General features: G+C 37.4%; 1 protein-coding gene across 1 annotated transcript in view; it reads right to left on the reverse strand.

Annotated features, from left to right (window-relative positions):
• The window catches only part of OXCT1 (3-oxoacid CoA-transferase 1), a 176244-nt gene that overhangs the window by 150118 nt on the left and 8280 nt on the right, over window positions 1-17846 (reverse strand). The window contains 4 exon segments of the mRNA XM_037798944.1: window positions 224-284; window positions 3130-3236; window positions 8303-8388; window positions 8391-8451. Of these exon segments, the coding sequence (XP_037654872.1) occupies window positions 224-284; window positions 3130-3236; window positions 8303-8388; window positions 8391-8451 (315 nt within the window).

Genomic DNA, 17846 nt, shown 5'->3' on the forward strand with positions numbered 1-17846 from the left:
CCCATAACTTGATTCTCAAAAGACAGCAATCTATCGAGGCCCTAGGTAACCAGAAAGCAGACATTACAGCAAAATTAGATCTAATTATATGTCAATTATTATATGTTTAAAATGGAATCCATCCATATCCAGAAAACAAATAAATTGTTGTACTTTTCTTGAATACATAACATCAACTTTAAAAATTAACACAAAGAAATTAGAAACAACCTCTTTCTCTTACCTCTACCACTGTGGTTTCTGCAGCTTTGCACATAGGCAAGTTGAAATTCCTTGCACTTTTCCTATGTTAGGGGTGGGGAAATAAGGTAATGGAAAAAGAGACCAAAAATAAGAAGCATATTTTTCAGCTTTAAAATGTTAGAGATTATAAGAATGTCTATGAACTAAGAATAATGCATCTGTTTAAAAAAAATGTATCATATTTTCCATTACTGATGTTTATAACAATTTTATATATAAAAATAATACATTGGCCACTTCATTCAATTTAGATCATTCTTCACGGGGTAGAAGGAAAGAGGGACTATTTTTCACGTTCAACGTATAGTGTATACACAAAAAAATAAAATGAATATTACAAAATAAACTCTATTTAAAAGTAATTCCCCCTAATTCCCCCTGCCTGGAAAAAAAACTAATTTCCCTAAATCTTTTAACTGGGATGCCATTTTGTTCCTATAGCTAAATATTTCACTATACAACTTGTTCTCACTAAAATATTAAGAAAGGAAGAAGAATAAGTTCTTCAACTGAGAAGGTATAGTAATTATATTTTCTATTAAGAGAAGCATATTGCTGAAGTTAAATGATACATTCATTGGTAATTTGTGAGTCACCTATAAAGATCATTCTGGAGGATGATTTTCTACTGAAATTTTTGAAAGCACAACACCCACATCAGACCTTGAGGCATAAAATGTGAAGGTGTCAATTTGCCAATGGTTTTGCACCCCCCAAGTCCCTAAATTGATGCACTTCTCCTAACCATAAAAATTAAAATATTTTTGTTTCTGGAAATACATGTTGATAGAAAAATTTCCTAGTTAGAAGGAAATGGAAGTATATCATAGCTATGTTCTACTCACTCTTTCAGCCAACCAATGTTGCTATCGTTCAGTTCAAAAGGACAGGTATAACAATAGGTACGCCATTGAAAGAGGAGTCCTTGCATACTTTTACAAGTTGCTGCTATGGATTCCAACAGAAGGCCGGGCATTAAAATCTCCAAGAGCAGAGTAGCCAGACACAAAGGAATCCAGGCCTCTCCCATGCTGTTAAAGGCTTAAACAAACTTCTGGACCAATTGTCCCACTAAACAGGAAGGTGGTCCTAGAGGTCAGTTTCTAGGACAGTTTAACCATCTGTGATGAGACCTCTCATTTCACATCAAAGGTCAGTAACCATCACCATAAGTCAGTGCTTAGAATAGCCCTTAATGCAGTCTTGATATCAAGAGCCAGACAATGGAGCCCAGGCTAAACTCCAGGAAATATTTTAAAAATTCATTGTCATTTGCAAATACATAAATTTCATTAATATTTGTAAAAAAGCAATTAAGGTTTGCAAATATTACACCAAAGCATCAATCAGTAAGGTAGATGTGAGGTAAAATGTCTTCTGTAATTGCTAAAATTAGTTGCAATTTTTAATACTGGCTTAATTCAAGAGACCTACATAATACCAATATCACAAATTCTTCCGAAATGAACAAAATCAACACAAGTTGTCACTAAGAATTTAATTGTGATTACACTAAAGCTGCATTTAGTTAAGATAAAAAACCTGCTAATTAAAAGCAACAAATGGCAATATTATGAGAAAGAAAATGATTTCTGTAAGTCTTCACATTAAATATTTTGGAAGACTTTTATCTATATACTCAGAGGTAGCATAATTTTCAAAAAACAACTATATAGTCTATAAATCCAGGTATTTAGTATGCATAGAGTAATTAAAAGATTTTAAACAGAAAGCCTGTGGCTAGCAAGATAATGAAAATGAAAGTTCAGCATTATAGTTAATCAACTTTTCAGATAGAACATTTATAAGCATTTTGTAGGAGACATTAATAGGACTGGAAAGGAGCTGACCTAAAAGATTATTAGCAATATCTTTCCAGAATGTCAAAGTAACTTGTACGTTTTAAGACAACACTATAAGCAGCAATATTAAAATTAAAGAAAATAATGTGCTTTTGTCATGTTTTCTAACCATGCCTCAACATTGCAGCTGGTCTTGGCAACTAAAATACACGGGGGGATTATCCTTTTCTTTAAGAAAGGATTTCTGTTTTAAATCATAATTGAAGTACATGTACCAAAACTTTCTACTGAAGCTTTCTATAAAATGCACACAGTTTGTCCACTAGGGGGTGCAGTAGGAATGAGAATGATCTCTGCCTTCAAATGGTTCCCACCCTGTGAGGTGATGGCGCATGGGGGTTGACATTTCCTCTCTTCTTTTTTTTAATTCGCAGAGATAAATCCCCCAAAAGGGATAAGGCACCCAATGCCAAGGCATTGTTTTGCCTTGTTTTTTTCTCCCAGAAATTCATAGTGAAATTAAAAGGCTGTAAGTAAACATACAAAAATCGGTAGCATTCCATTAGACCGGTAATAACAGAAGAGAACATGTAACAGAAAGAAATATAACATTCATAGCAGCAATGGAATCCATAAAATACCTATGAATAAACCATTCTCATTCCTACTGCACCCCCTAGTGGACAAACTGTGTGCATTTTATAGAAAGCTTCAGTAGAAAGTTTTGGTACATGTACTTCAATTATGATTTAAAACAGAAATCCTTTCTTAAAGAAAGGGATAATTTGTATGTGACTATATACAGGAGTGAGACTCAAATATTTAACAAATAGTTCAACATGGGCACCAACCAGACAGAACAACTCCCACAGATGCATCATACTAATGAGACTGTAGAACCAGCCCTGAGTATACATATACAGATGCACATATACACATACACATGCGTGGGTATGATTTCAAGCCATTTTTAAAATGAATGTTTAAATAGCAAACTCACCAAGATGTCCTTTGTGTAGTCATAATCTAGGAAATATAAAGTTGCTAAACATTACATGAATATTTCTTAAAACCATCATACTACCTGAAAATCACGTTTCCTGCTCGGTCTGCTTTCCAAGCTTTCACTAAAGCAAAATCCCCTGTAATTGCTTCCTCCAAGATAAAATGTTGACCATTAAACTCCCTCACCTGCAGAAGACAAAAAGGATGTCGTCAGGTATTTGCATAGGACTTGTTTGACTGTGATATGCACTCTCATGGAGGCAGACAGGAGCACAAGCCTAGTCAGGGAAGGCTTCTTAGAGGGAGAAGAACCGATACCTGAAGGATGAGTAGTCTTAGACCGTAAGGGTTTAGTCAAAGTGGAAGAGGGGGAACTGCTGGAACAGCATGTGCAAGGCCCAGCAACGAGAGAGCTTGGTGCATTTGACTGCATTTGAGGAATTTGAAGTGCATGTTAACATTCATTTCATTATTCATTTCAGACTGTGCATGTTATTCATTTTAATATTCATTTTAGATTGTGCATGTTAGTATTCATTTTATTATTTGCATGCATAAGTTATCTTTGAAATAAAAAACAGTCCTCTTTATCCCATAAAAACTATATAAATGTATTGCTTTTGTACATAAAACAGTTATAAAATTCCATTTGTCTCTCCTAATCTATAATCACCTGTTGAGATTTTAATTAGAAATCCTAAAATTTATAAATTAATTTGGAGAAAATACACACCATATCTTCCTACTCATGAGTATAATAAATGCCTCTATTTATCGAAGTCCTCTTTTACCTCCTTCAATAGTTTTATAATTTTCTCCATTAAAGCTCTGCATATTTTTCATAGGTTTATGCATTGGTACTTTATGGTTTCTGTTGCTGCTATGAATGTTATATTTCTTTCTGTTACATTTTCTCTTCTGTATTACTGGTCTAATGGAATGCTACTGATTTTTGTATGTTTACTTACAGCCTTTTAATTTCACTATGAATTTCTGGGAGAAAAAAAACAAGGCAAAACAATGCCTTGGCATTGGGTGCCTTATCCCTTTTGGGGGATTTATCTCTGCTAATTAAAAAAAAAGAAGAGAGGAAATGTCAACTCCCATGCACCATCACCACACAGGGTGGGAACCATTTGAAGGCAGGTATCATTCTCATTCCTACTGCACCCCCTAGTGGACAAACTGTGTGCATTTTATAGAAAGCTTCAGTAGAAAGTTTTGGTGTACTGTACTTCAATTATGACTTAAAACAGAAAACCTTTTTTAAAGAAAAGCTTTTTAAAAGACAGCATCCCACTTTCCTGCTATAAAATATTAATGAACTTAGAGAATGTTTGATGAATTATTCATTAATATGAACTTAGGTAAATTATATGAAAGATATTCATAATCTACATATCACCATTACTCATTTTTTTAGTATCTTATCTACTTCAATACCATTACTGTAAACATCAGTGATTATAGTTTAATATGTTACATACAGATCTAGAAAACTGGACTAAATATATTATGCCAGGAAAAGGGCAAGAAATTGACTTTTCCTTATCCCAATTACATAATTTCCTGAAGCGACGTCGGCATACCAGCTGTTTCTGAGTTTAGCTATTCTAAAATTTAAAACAGGGAAGGAACTGGTTTTGCCAAACAAGCTACTAAACTCCTTTGAAAGAGTTGTGCATTTCACAATCTTGACTTTCTCCCCTTTCAGCTTTTTTGAATCTACTTTAATCAGATTTGCATCTCCTCTACTCTAGAAAAACCACTCCTATCATCACCAATGACCTCCAGTTTTCCAAATCTAATGGTGCATTCCCAGTCCTCATGTCACCTGGCCTCTTCACAGTATTTAAAACAATTGATCACACCCTGTTTAAACTTCCCCTTGGTTTTCAAAACATCAGACTCCCCTGGGTTTCCTCATTGCTCCCTGGTCACCCTTCCCCATTCTCCACGGCCACTCCTTCTCTTCCTCTCAACTTCTAAATGTTGAAGAAGCCCAGGATTCAGTTCCTAGACCTGCTCTCTAACTGCACTCAGGCTCTAGCCACTCATCTAGTTCCAAAGGCTCAACCAAAGACTCAACAACCACATGCTGATGTCTCCAAAGTTCCTATCCAGTTTTAAACCCTCCCCCAAGCTAGAACTTACTAAACACCTCTTCTTGAAGACTAATGGACATCTCAAATGCTCCATTTCTCAGAAAGAGTTCTTTGATTACTCCCAATAAGTGGGAGTAATAATAAGTGGCATCTCAATAAGTGGCACATTGGATTCTTCTCTTTTCTTACACCCCACAACCAATCCATCAGCAAATTCTGTTAGCTCTATGTCAACATATATCCTAATTCCAACCACTTCTCACAACTTTCACCATTATCCCTTAGTCTAAGTCACCTTCCACTCCCACTTGGATTAATACAACAGCCTCCTACTTTCGATCCCTGCTCCTTCTCCTTGACCCCTACAAAAAACTCACCCAACAGCCACAGTGATCTTGACAAAATGTAACTCAGATCATGTCACTCTCCCAAACCTACTCAAAATTCTCCCACTGACTTCTCATCACACTCAGTAAAATCCAAACTCCATGTGAGCTGGCTACTGTCTCTCTCTAACTTCCAATCCTACCACTCTCTGCCTCATTTACTCTGTTCTAGATGCACTGCCGTGTTGCACAAACAGAACAAGCTCATAGCTGCCTCAGGATCTTGTACTTCCTTCTGACTTGAGCATGTATCCTTGATCTTCACCAACTCATATTCCTACCGTGTTCAGGTCTTCACCAAATGCCCACTCCTCAGAGAGGCTTTCCCTGACCACCCAATCTGGCACACTACCTCCCTGGCCACTGGTCACTCCATTGTTAAATTTTTCTTCCCAGCTCTTTTATTACTTGACATTACATGCCAGTTCCTTCACTAGCAGGGAGACTTTGTCTAACTCATTTCTTTTTCCAGGCTGCTCAGACCAGTATCTAACAAAGGGCAGTTCCTCAATTAATATTGATGAATAAAGGAATTCGGTCACATTTCCGTTCCTATTATAAACAAGGGACATAAAAAGCTAACAAGAATCCATTCAATATTATTTGCTTATTCTGGGGATACAGACAAACTTACAAAACTACTAGATTCATGGGCCTGACTCCAGACAGAAATGAACTAAAGTATTTGGTACAGATTCTATCCTAGCCTATGTTTTCCCAGGATGACTTAATGCTACAACTTTTAGCAAGCTATCAAAGTATGAATCCAATTTTTCTGAGCATTTTTATTGAAGAATGCTAAGTGTCATTTTAATGAGTTGGCTCCTGCCTTTTATTTTGTTAAAAGCTTTTTAAACTTAATTAGCAGTAAAGAAATGTGGAAATATTAAATTTCCCCACCTGGAAAATTAATGATATTCTTACAAGTATTGGGGACTATCAATTTAGGAGGCTGAGCTCTCGATCTTGGGGCTTGCCCTCATGAAGTTTGTTACTGCAAAGGAGAGGCTAAGCCTACTTAAAATTGTGCCTAATAGTCACCCTCAGAGAACCTCTTTTGTTGCTCAGAGTGGCCTCTCTCTCTAAGCCAACTCGGTGGGTAAACTCATTCTTCCCCCCGCCCCTACGTGGGACATGACTACCAGGGGTGTAAATCTCCCTGGCAACATGGGACATGACTCCCAGGGATGAGCCTGGAGCCAGTATTATGTGATTGATAATGTCTTCTTGGACCAAAAGGGGAAGAGAATTTAAACAAAATACAATTTCAATTGCTAAGAGTTTCAAATAGGGTTGAGAGGTCATTCTGGAGGTTAATTTTATGCAATATATAGATATCCATTCTTATTTTTTAGTGTATTAGTATAACTAGAAGGAAATACCTGAAACTGTTGAACTGCAACCCAGTAGCCTTTATTCTTGAAGACGATTATATAACTATATAGCTTATACTGTGTGACTGTGTGATTGTGAAAACTCTGTGGCTCCCACTCCCTTTATACTGTTTATGGACAGTTGAATAGAAAATGAGGACAAGCAGATGAATAATAGAGAGGGATGGGGGGTATGGGATGTTTTGGGTGTTCTTTTTTACTTTAACTTTTATCCTCATTCTTTTTAGTGCATGGTAATGAAAACGTTCAAAAATTGACTGTGGTGATGAATGCACAACACTATTAATGGTACTGTGAACAACTGATTGTACACCTGGATGATTGTACGGTATGTGAATATCTCAATAAAACTGAATTTAATAAAAAAGAAAGAAGCAAAATAGAATATGAAAAATGTTAATTAAAGCTTTGAATCAATATAGATCACTCTAAGAAAGGCAAAGCTCCAGATGGAAGATGCTGCTGGAGAAACTGAATAGCAAGGATCATGTTTGATGACCCCCTTATCTTCCCTCCAAATGCAGAGGTGCAAAGCTAGCATCCCTATATGCATAAAGGTGATAAGGGATTCCTCGGTTTACTAAATTTTCACTTCTTTGGATATAATTCAGCATTTCTGTAAATCTGTTAAATCTCTTGAGCCAGGTAGACAAGGAGAATGGAAAGAAAATAAAAATATAGTAATGAAATGTAGGCTTGTGTAATTTTTAAAATTGGCTCAAGTCTGGGTATTTCAAAAGTCTGGAGTTCTATTCATTTCTAACATATGAGTGAAGTTGCCTATTATAAAGATATTTTATCCCTATCTAGCACTTTAAATAAAGATAGGTTATACAGTTTAAAACTCAGGTGTATCCAGAGTTACAGAATGAAGCAAAAAGGGCATAAGTAATAACTTCTATTTAACTCACATATAATTATACCTGTGCCTGCTTTTCAAGATGGTAGGCACTAAGTAGTAATTTCCTTGTTTTGTTTCTCCTTTAGTCACCTCTAAAAGGGGCCTGAGCATGAAGAGTTTAATACCATACATATTTACTTTATTTTTCTTATAAGCACAATCAGCAATTATAAACATCCCTAAGTTTGTTAAAATCTACACAAAACCAGTTCAGATAACGAACCTGGACTAGCTTATCTTTTGTTGATTAGCGCTTCCTCTCTCTTCTTTATTTATTCCAGTTTCTCTGTGAGATTTTAATTATTAGAAGTTGCTCAGCTTTAGCTAGAAAGTTCACCTAACTTATTTACATAAATGAATGACAGTGTTTTTCCTCACACAGAGGTGATTCTATACTTATTTACCCAATGAGTCCACCAAACATCCTACGTGGAAATGGTGTTACCTGGATAACAGTACGTCTTACCTCTCTTGGCTTACTGGCAATGGCAATGCTGCCATCCTTGTTGTATTTGATCGGTGCCCCTCCTTCTTGTACCAGGGTCCCATACCTGTGCTGGTGTAAAACGCAGGAACACCAGCCCCACCGGCACGAATCCTCTCTGCAAGTGTGCCCTAAAAGTGAACCCAACAGCCCACAAAAATTCATTAAGCACACTCTGCATGTGGACCCAGAAAAGTTTACAGACATGGCTCCTACTCTCTTGATGCTTAGAATTCTAAAAGTACCTGGGCAATGTATATTGGTGTGTTTCACTAGCAGTGTGTGCTGATGATCAATGAAAAAAAATTACTGTCCCTCAAGATAACAACATTCAAAACATGACTGCTGATTTGTATAGTTAGGCTTTCAGCTTCCAAGGCTCCCACTGGTTTCCTGACATCATATTCTATAAGTCTGCTTTTAATATTTTAAAATCAACTTTCAAATCTAAAATATTTAGTTTTACATAGCTAATATCTACATTCTGAAAACAATAAAATTTTTCATTTTACTATGTGCTGCGTAGGTATGTCCTAAATTTTATTAACAATATGTCGACAATGTAAAGTGTTCAATTTATTTCAAATTTCTTTATTTTAAATCATTCTCCTAAGTATTTTATGTACTAAAATTATCTACCGAAGGAAAAGTCAAAAGTTGAACAAATAGTTCAACATACAGGCAAATTGGTTGATAAAAGCTAAGACTACTTCAAATTTTGGTTTAGAATTGAAACACAGCTACAAGGAAGTTTTAAGTTTGTGTCTTCTTTTGGTCTTCTTCCTTCCCATGGGCAATCCCTCCCTCTCCTAGGCACCAGAATTTCAAACTGTTTTCCTAGCTGGCGTGATTCCTGCCCCCTGCCCCTGGACGGGGTTATGCTGGAATTCTGTGTATGGGGTTGGTATTGTTTTTGCAACTGTTCCTATAACTTTGAATTTATTTCAAAATAAAATTAAAAAAAAAAAAAAAGAAAAGAAAATCTTCCAGGTAACTGGTTATCTATCCTACCTAATAGACAGAGACAACTCTACTTTGTGTTGTAGATATTTTAACTTATTATCATTCATAGAAATTAAATGATAGAAACAACCATAATAATACACCCTAGTTTAAAATATGTTTTATATCTACTTACCTTCCCTCTCTCTGTCAACTTAGCAAGGCATGAAAGTAGAATAGTTGTGCAAGCACAACAACACTTTCATCATTTCTGTTCAAGGCCTTGTCAGAAGTATCTTTAGAGTCCATATTTACACAGTCTCTTCAAGCAGTTTAGGCCTTTTCTATCAGCTCCTCACAATTCTTCAGAATCTTCTCTTATCCATTTAAAAAGCCATTCCAAGCATGTTTGGTATCTGCAAACTCAGCAGCAAAAGCACCTCACTTCTCCGGTACTAAAATCTGTTCTAGTTTTCTACTGCTGCAGAATGCAAAACACCAGAGATGGACTGGCTTTTATAAAAGGGGTTTATTTGGCTACACAGTTACAGTCTTAAGGCCATAAAGTGTCCCAGGTAACACATCAGTAATCGGGTACCTTCACTGGAGGATGGCCAATGGCGTCTGGAAAACCTCTGTTAGCTGGGAAGGCACGTGGCTGGCGTCTGCTCCAAAGTTCTGGTTTCAAAATGGCTTTCTCCCAGGACGTTTCTCTTAGCAAGCTTGCTCCTCATCAAACGTCACTCACAGCTGCACTGAGTTCCTTCTCTTTGAGTCCTCATTTATATGGCTCCACCAATCAAGGCCCACCCTGAATGGGTGGGTCCATGCCTCCATGGAATATCTCATCAGAGTCATCACCCACAGCTGGGTGGGCACATTCCAAGCAAATCTAATCAGCACCAAAACGTCTGCCCCACAGACTACATCTAAGATAATGGCGTTTGGGGACACAATACATTCAAACTGGCACAGGTCCTTAACCCTGTGAGCCAAGAGGGAGAGTGGAACATGTCTGGAGTCCCTATCCTCCCATCACAATCCACTATCTATAAACATTTGCAGAATCAAGGCCAAGAGACAGAGAGGGATTTTGTGTGCTTAATACCACAAACTCAGCTCACACAACCTTCAGGTCCTTTAGTAATTACTATCCTTATCATTGAAGTTAGTACCATTGCTTTAAATACTACTTGTACTTTCCATGTTAGTCCTCTCTCCAACTAGATTGTTTGATGATTCTCTAGAACAAGCTCTGTGCCTCATCATTATTTTGGACTTGGCCATAATTTTTACTACATTTCCAAGCAACACTGAAGGTGGTAATTTGCTTTTTTGGTAAACTATGAACTCGAATCAAGTTTGTAGATATGAACTTCTAGGCAACTGCCCTCTTCCCACAATTAAATTAAGCATTGTGTTTTATCTACGTCATCACACTTGCAATAACTTCTTGAAAGAGTAAAACTTTGCTTCTTTATGAATGATGGCAGAGAGCACCCAAGAAAGTGGTGAGTTCTGTATATTTGGTATAAATAGAGAAATTAAATGTCAAACTCAACAATAACTCAGATATAGCATGAAAAAGTCCCCCCTATATTCTAGAAGGAAACCCAACAGGGAACATATTAAACTTTCAGGAAGTGTTTTCAGGTAAGATAGATTCCTGGGAGGGGGGAAGGGGCACTAGGAACAAATGAACCTGAAGTGAGAAATAAAACTTTAGTGAAAATTGGAAAGACGGTATGCTTATGATACGAGAATATATTCAAGAAATAAATGTTATCAAAAAGAGAGAGAGAGAGAGCTCATGGGTATTAGATACAAGGTATAAAGGGGAAAAGAGGAATCAGGAATGACTCCCAAGTTTACAGCTTGAGCAACTTGAGGGCACACATTTAATGAGATGGGGACACAGTGTCTAAGGTCAGGACTACTAGCTAGAGCCTTTAACTCAAAGGCAGTCCCCTCGGAAGTCATTTGAAGGAAGGTGACAGAGCACAGGGTTCAGAACCAGACTACACAGTTAAAGCCTGGCTTCATACTAATTGGAGAGCAAGCCTGGACAAGTTACTTAACCATTCTGCGCCTCTGTGTCCTTGTTTGTAAAATGAGAATAATATTTGCACCTGCCTCATGTTTTGTGAGGTGAGAAGTTAATGTGTAAAGCACTTAGAAATGTGCCTGGCACATAGGAATGCCATAAAAGTCATCATTTCATCTTAAAATGTATAATTTCATAGCCTCGACTTTAAAATCTGAAGCTTTAAAAAAGTAGTTTTAAGGTATTTATTGAGCCTATTGTATGAGAAGGAAACCAAGATATTTTAAGTAGATAATCACTGCCAGTATTCATTGTATTGAGTGCTAACATTTCTAACTTGAATTCTAAAGTATTATATAATACAATCTGTACCTCATTTTCTAGTGGCGGTTAAAAGAACCATTCTAGCTTCCTAAATGTGAAGGCATGCATTTTATACTTTTAAGAGATTATCCTATTTTACAGGTTTTAAGAGGTTAACATTGCAGAATGAATTTTAATTTTGTATATATGAAAATATTAACATTGTCCTGGAGCTACCCTTAACAGAAAAATCCAAATATATAAAGGCCTATGACCATGCCAGTAAAGAGGTACTAAATTATATGGAAAAGTGTAAAGTAAAATGCACTTTCAAATGCACCAACCATTCTTTGCTGGCGGTTAAGGACATAAGCTTTGGAGACAGAAAGAAATATGTCGAGATCTTGACTTTCCTCCTACTTACCAGCTTTCTTATCTTAGAGCATATTTCAACCTCATTTTCTCCCTCTATAAAATAAAGATAATACAGCCTACATCACTGGGTTATTGTAATGGATGATTTAAAGTGACTTGCATGTAAGTGCATGTAACAACTTGATGCTGCTGCCCGTAATTGTCATCATTATTATTAGGCTATGACTCCTTCATGTGCTATTGCACTGCTGAGAATATTTCAATTATAGAGCCTGCCACACTCTGCGGAAGCCATACTTTAGCTGCAACTGTTATACCTGGACCATTTACTGTTCCTCCTATTTTCTGGGAATGAATAGTTTTCTATCCTATTTTCCTATCTCATTACCAAACCTAGTCCTTGTCAATCTACCTATAATGTACTACCCTTGTACATTAAAAATACAAACAAAAGAAGAAAATAAAAAGTTTTTCAGTACAAATATATTAAGATGCCAAAAGCCACTGCAGAAATAACCCTATAAAATAACTGTAACTAAAATACTTCTTTTTATAGCAGGAGTTGATTTATAGAACTGCACTTAAAATAATATTTAATACTTACTTTGTTTCCAAAGGTCTAATTCCACTTTTTTTTTTAATTTTACTTTGAAATAAATTCAAACTTACAGGAACAGTTGCAAAAACAATACAAACCCCATACACAGAACTCCAGCATACCCTGACCCCCCTCCCCCATACCCTGATTCACCAACTTGAACACCCTGTCACAACACCATTTCTTTCTCTCTCCCTCCCTATCATCCATCATCTATTGCTCTGTCTTCTGAACATATGAGAGCAAGCTGCACACATCCTTGAACAAACAATATAATTCACATACACATTCCCCATGAACAAGAACATTCTTTTATGCAATCCCATTAAGCGCAGTTAAGAAGTTCAAGAAATTCAACATTGATACAAAGTTTACATTCTATATTTACTTTTTTTTTTTTCTTATGTCCCATCTGTGTCCCTTTGAGCCTCCTCTCCTCCATACTCAGATCCCATCCAGGATCATCTTTGGCATTTAATTGTCATCTATTTAGACTTTTTTTTTTTAATTGTGGAACAATGTATACAGCCTAAATCTTCCCATTCCAACCCCTCCCTAGCATTGTATTAATGGGATTAATCACATTTAGAATGTTGCAATGCTATCACCTTCCCACCTTCCATTACTAGAAATTTCCCTTCACCCCAAACAGAAACCCTACTCTCATTTCTTAACTCCCATTGCCCCTTCCCCACTTCTCCAAACCCATACTCTACTTTTCATCTCTATGATCATATTCTCTGATACTTTCTTTGTGTTTACTGTGGGGCTTAAATTTAACCTCCTAAATCTACAACAATCTTGTTTTTCTTTGATACCAACTTAACTTCAATAGGACACATAAACTATGCTCCTATATTCCTCCATTCCCCCACCTTTATGTAGTTCTTGTCAAAAATTACATATTTTACATTGAGTCCAAAACCACTGATTAATCATTACAGTTTATTTATTTTAGATCCTGTAGGAAGTAAATAGTGGAGTTACAAATCAAAAATACAGTAGTATTGGTATTTACATTTACCATGTGATCTTTACTGGAAATCTTTATTTCTTCATGTAGTTTCAGTCAATTGTTTAGCGTTCCTTCCTTTCAGCCTACTCAACTCCCTTTAGCATTTCTTATACGACTGATCTACTGGTGACAAAGTCCCTCAGCTTTTGATAATCTGGAAATGTTTTCATCTCTCCCTCATTTTTACCCTCCAGGTGTCTGTGAATTCTCCAAGTCTCTGATGGTTATTGGCTTCTATTTGTATTCCATTGTGGTCAGAGATTTTAAAATTTATTGAGGCTTGTTTTATGTCCCAGCATATGGTCCGTTCTGGAGATTGATCCATGATCACTAGAGAAGAAATGTGTGTCGTGGTGACCTGGGGATGTAGTGTTCTATATATGTCTGTTAAATTTCTCTATATCTCTCTCCCCCTTTCTTTGTTTTCTGTCGTAGGGCTCCCTTTAGTATCTGAAGTAGGGCAGGTCTTTTTTTGGCAAAATCTCTCAGCATTTGTTTGTCTGTGAAAAATTTAAGCTCTCCCTCAAATTTGAAAGAGAGTTTTGCTGGATAAAGTATTTTGGTTGGAAATTTTTCTCTCTCAGAATTTTTAAATATGTCATGCCACTGCCTTCTTGCCTCCATGGTGGCTGCTGAGTAGTCACTACTTAGTCTTATGTTGTTTCCTTTGTATATGGTGAATTGCTTTTCTCTTGCTGCTTTCAGAACTTGCTCCTTCTCTTCAGCATTTGACAGTCTGATCAGAATATGTCTTGGAGTGGGTTTATTTGGATTTATTCTATTTGGAGTTCACTGGACATTTATTCTTTGTGTATTTATATTGTGTAGAAGATTTGGGAGGTTTTTCCCCAACAATTTCTTTGAATACTCTTCCTAGACTTTTACCCTTCTCTTCCCCTTCTAGAAAACCAATGAGTCTTAAATTTGGACGTTTTATTTATTGATGATATTCCTGAGATTCATTTAGATTTTTTCAATTTTTTCCCCATTCTTTCTTTGTTCTTTCATTTTCCGTTCTGTGGTCCTCGAGGATGCTGAGTCATTGTTCAGCTTCCTCTAATCTTGTATTATGAGTATCCAGAGTCTTTTTAATTTTGCCAACTGTTTCTTTTATTTCCATAAGTTCTTCTATTTTTTTATTTACTCTTGTAATTTCTTCTTTATGCTCTTCTAGGGTCTTCTCCATGTCCTTTATATCCTGTGCCATGCTCTCGTTGTTTGTCTTTAGTTCTTTGATTATTGTGCCAAGTACTGTGTCTCTTCTGATCTTTTGATTTGGGTGTTTGGGATTGGATTCTCCGTATCATCTGGTGTTATCACATGCTTTAAGATTTTCTGTTGTTTTTGGCCTCTTGGCATTTGCTTTACTTGACAGGGTTCTTTTGCATTATAAAAAATACCACTCTCTAATTTGTCAGATCTACAGCTTGGTGGCGTACACTTTTTCTATCTAACAGCAGATGGCATTCGAGTCACCTATTCCCCTCAAGTCAGTTCTCTCCAACTTTGTCTTTGTGGTGTGTGGGGATCTGATTCTTGTGGATTTCCGAGCACATCCCCCTTCTCAGCCGTGCTTTCCAGGACCTCTGCTGAGGGAAGGCTGTGTCATGTCACAAGTGCGCGCCGGCCCTCCAGGGAAGCCCTGGGCTGCCAGGCCACGTAGAAGTGTTCCCAGCCTGATGGAAAGATGGTTGAATGGGGTGTGTTAATTTCCCCCTTTTCGCACAGCTCTGCCTTCCCGGCTCCAAGAAAATTAGCTGTGTGTGCACTAAAGGCCCTCTCCAGGGCTGATACTGTGGCGTGTGCATGGTGCTGCAGGAAACACTCCCCTTCACACTGGGTTTCTTGGCACAGCTCTGGACTCTGGGTCTGGCCCTGGGTAGGGGCGTTCCCAGCCTGCTGGGGAGATGGCTGCCAAGGGGCGTGGTTTCCTTCTCCTTTTGGCTCCCCTCTGCCCCTCTAGCCCCAAGACAATCAGCAGTGGGTGTGAGAAGGGCTATCCTCCACACCAGACACCGAGGCGTTGGTACAGCCCACTCCTGCCATGCTTCACTGTGCAGTTCTCCCTGTCGTATCTGGAGCCGCTCCCGGGTTTCTTTTCTTTTTTTTTAAAAAAGAACTACTCCATCTCCAAACCCAACCCATGGCTTCCCCACACCGCAGCACGGCCGCCAGACTTTCAGCCAGCTCACTGACTCATTTCAGAATGCAGACTCCCAGTTTCACCAAATGCACGGTCCCTGTGGATTTAGCAGACCTTGTCCAGCTGGTGCATTGCTAGAACTGGTGTTCTGGGTCACTTTCTGGTTTTTATCTAGTATTTTTCACAGAGTTTTTTTTTTTTTTTTTCATTTTTATTGAGATTGTTCAGATACCATACAATTATCCAAAGATCCAAAGTGTACAATCACCTGCCCGAGTACCCTCATACAGCTGTGCATCCATCACACTTAATCTTTGTTCAATTTTTAGAAACTTTTCATTACTCCAGACAAGAAATAAAGTGAAAGATGAAAAAAGAAAAAAAGGAAACTCTAAACCTCCCCTATCCCTAACCAACCCCCCTCAATTGTTGCCTAGTATTGATATAGTACGTTTGTTACTGTTTATGAAAAAATGTTGAAATACTACTAACTGCAGTATATAGTTTGTAAAAGGTATATAGTTCTTCCCTATATGACCCTCTATTATTAACTTCTAATTGTATTGTCATACATTTGTTCTGGTTCATGAAGTGATTTCTAGTATTTGTACAGTTGATCATGGACATTGCCCACCATAGGATTCAGTTTTATACATTTCCATCTTGTGAACTCCAACTTCCCTTTGGTGACATATATGACTCTGAGCTTCCCCTTTCCACCTCATTCACACACCATTCGGCACTGTTAGTTATTCTCACATCTTGCTACCAACACTCCTGTTCATTTCCAAACATTTAAGTTCATCCTAATTGAACATTCTGCTCATACTAAGCAAGAGCATCTACATTTCTTCCACAAGGCAGGAGGGGGAGTCAAAGAAGGTAGAGAGGCAAAAGAAAGAGGAAAAAAAAAAATGACAGCTAGGAAGCAGCAAAAGGAAAAATAACCTTAAATCAAAGTAGAATAAAGAATCAGACAATACCACCAATGTCAAGTGTCTAACATGCCTCCCCTATCCTCCACTCTTATCTGCATTTACCTTGGTATATCACCTTTGTTACATTAAAGGAAGCATAATACAATGATTCTATTAGTTACAGTCTTTAGTTTATGCTGATTAGATCCCTCCCCCAATGCCTCCCCATTTTTAACACCTTGCAAGGTTGACATTTGCTTCTTCTCCCTCGTAAAAGAACATATTTGTACATTTTATCACAATTGTTGAATACTCTAGATTTCACCAAGTTACACAGTCCCAGTCGTTATCTTTCCTCCTTTTTTGTGGTGTCTCACATGCTCCCCATCTTCCTCTCTCAACCGTATTCATAGTTACCTTTGTTCAGTGTACTTACATTGTTGTGCTACCATCTCCCAAAATTGTGTTCCAAACCACGCACTCCTGTCTTCTATTACCCTGTAGTGTTCCCTTTAGTATTTCCTGTAGGACAGGTGTCTTGTTCACAAAGTCTCTCATTGTCTGTTTGTCAGAAAATATTTTGAGCTCTCCCTCATATTTGAAGGACAGCTTTGCTGGATACAGGATTCTTGGTTGGTGGTTTTTCTCTTTCAGTATCTTAAATATATCACACCACTTCCTTCTTGCCTCCATGGTTTCTGCTGAGAGATCTGCACAAAGTCTTATTAAGCTTCCTTTGTATGTAATGGATTGCTTTTCTCTTGCTGCTTTCAGGATTCTCTCTTTGCCTTTGACATTTGATAATCTGATTATTAAGTGTCTTGGCGTAGGCCTATTCAGATCTCTTCTGTTTGGAGTACGCTGCACTTCTTGGATCTGTAATTTTATGTCTTTCATAAGAGATGGGAAATTTTCATTAATTATTTCCTCTATTATTGCTTCTGCCCCCTTTCTCTTCTCTTCTCCTTCTGGGACACCAATGATACGTACATTATTGTACTTTGTTTCATCCTTGATTTCCCGGAGACGTTGCTCATATTTTTTCATTCTTTTCTCCATCTGCTCCTTTGCGTGTAGGCTTTCAGGTATTTTGTTCTCCAGTTCCTGAGTGTTTTCTTCTGCCTCTTGAGATCTGCTGTTGTATGTTTCCATTGTGTCTTTCATCTCTTGTGTTGTGCCTTTCATTTCC

This window comes from Choloepus didactylus, chromosome 11, assembly GCF_015220235.1.
Source record: "Choloepus didactylus isolate mChoDid1 chromosome 11, mChoDid1.pri, whole genome shotgun sequence".
NCBI lineage: Eukaryota > Metazoa > Chordata > Mammalia > Pilosa > Megalonychidae > Choloepus > Choloepus didactylus.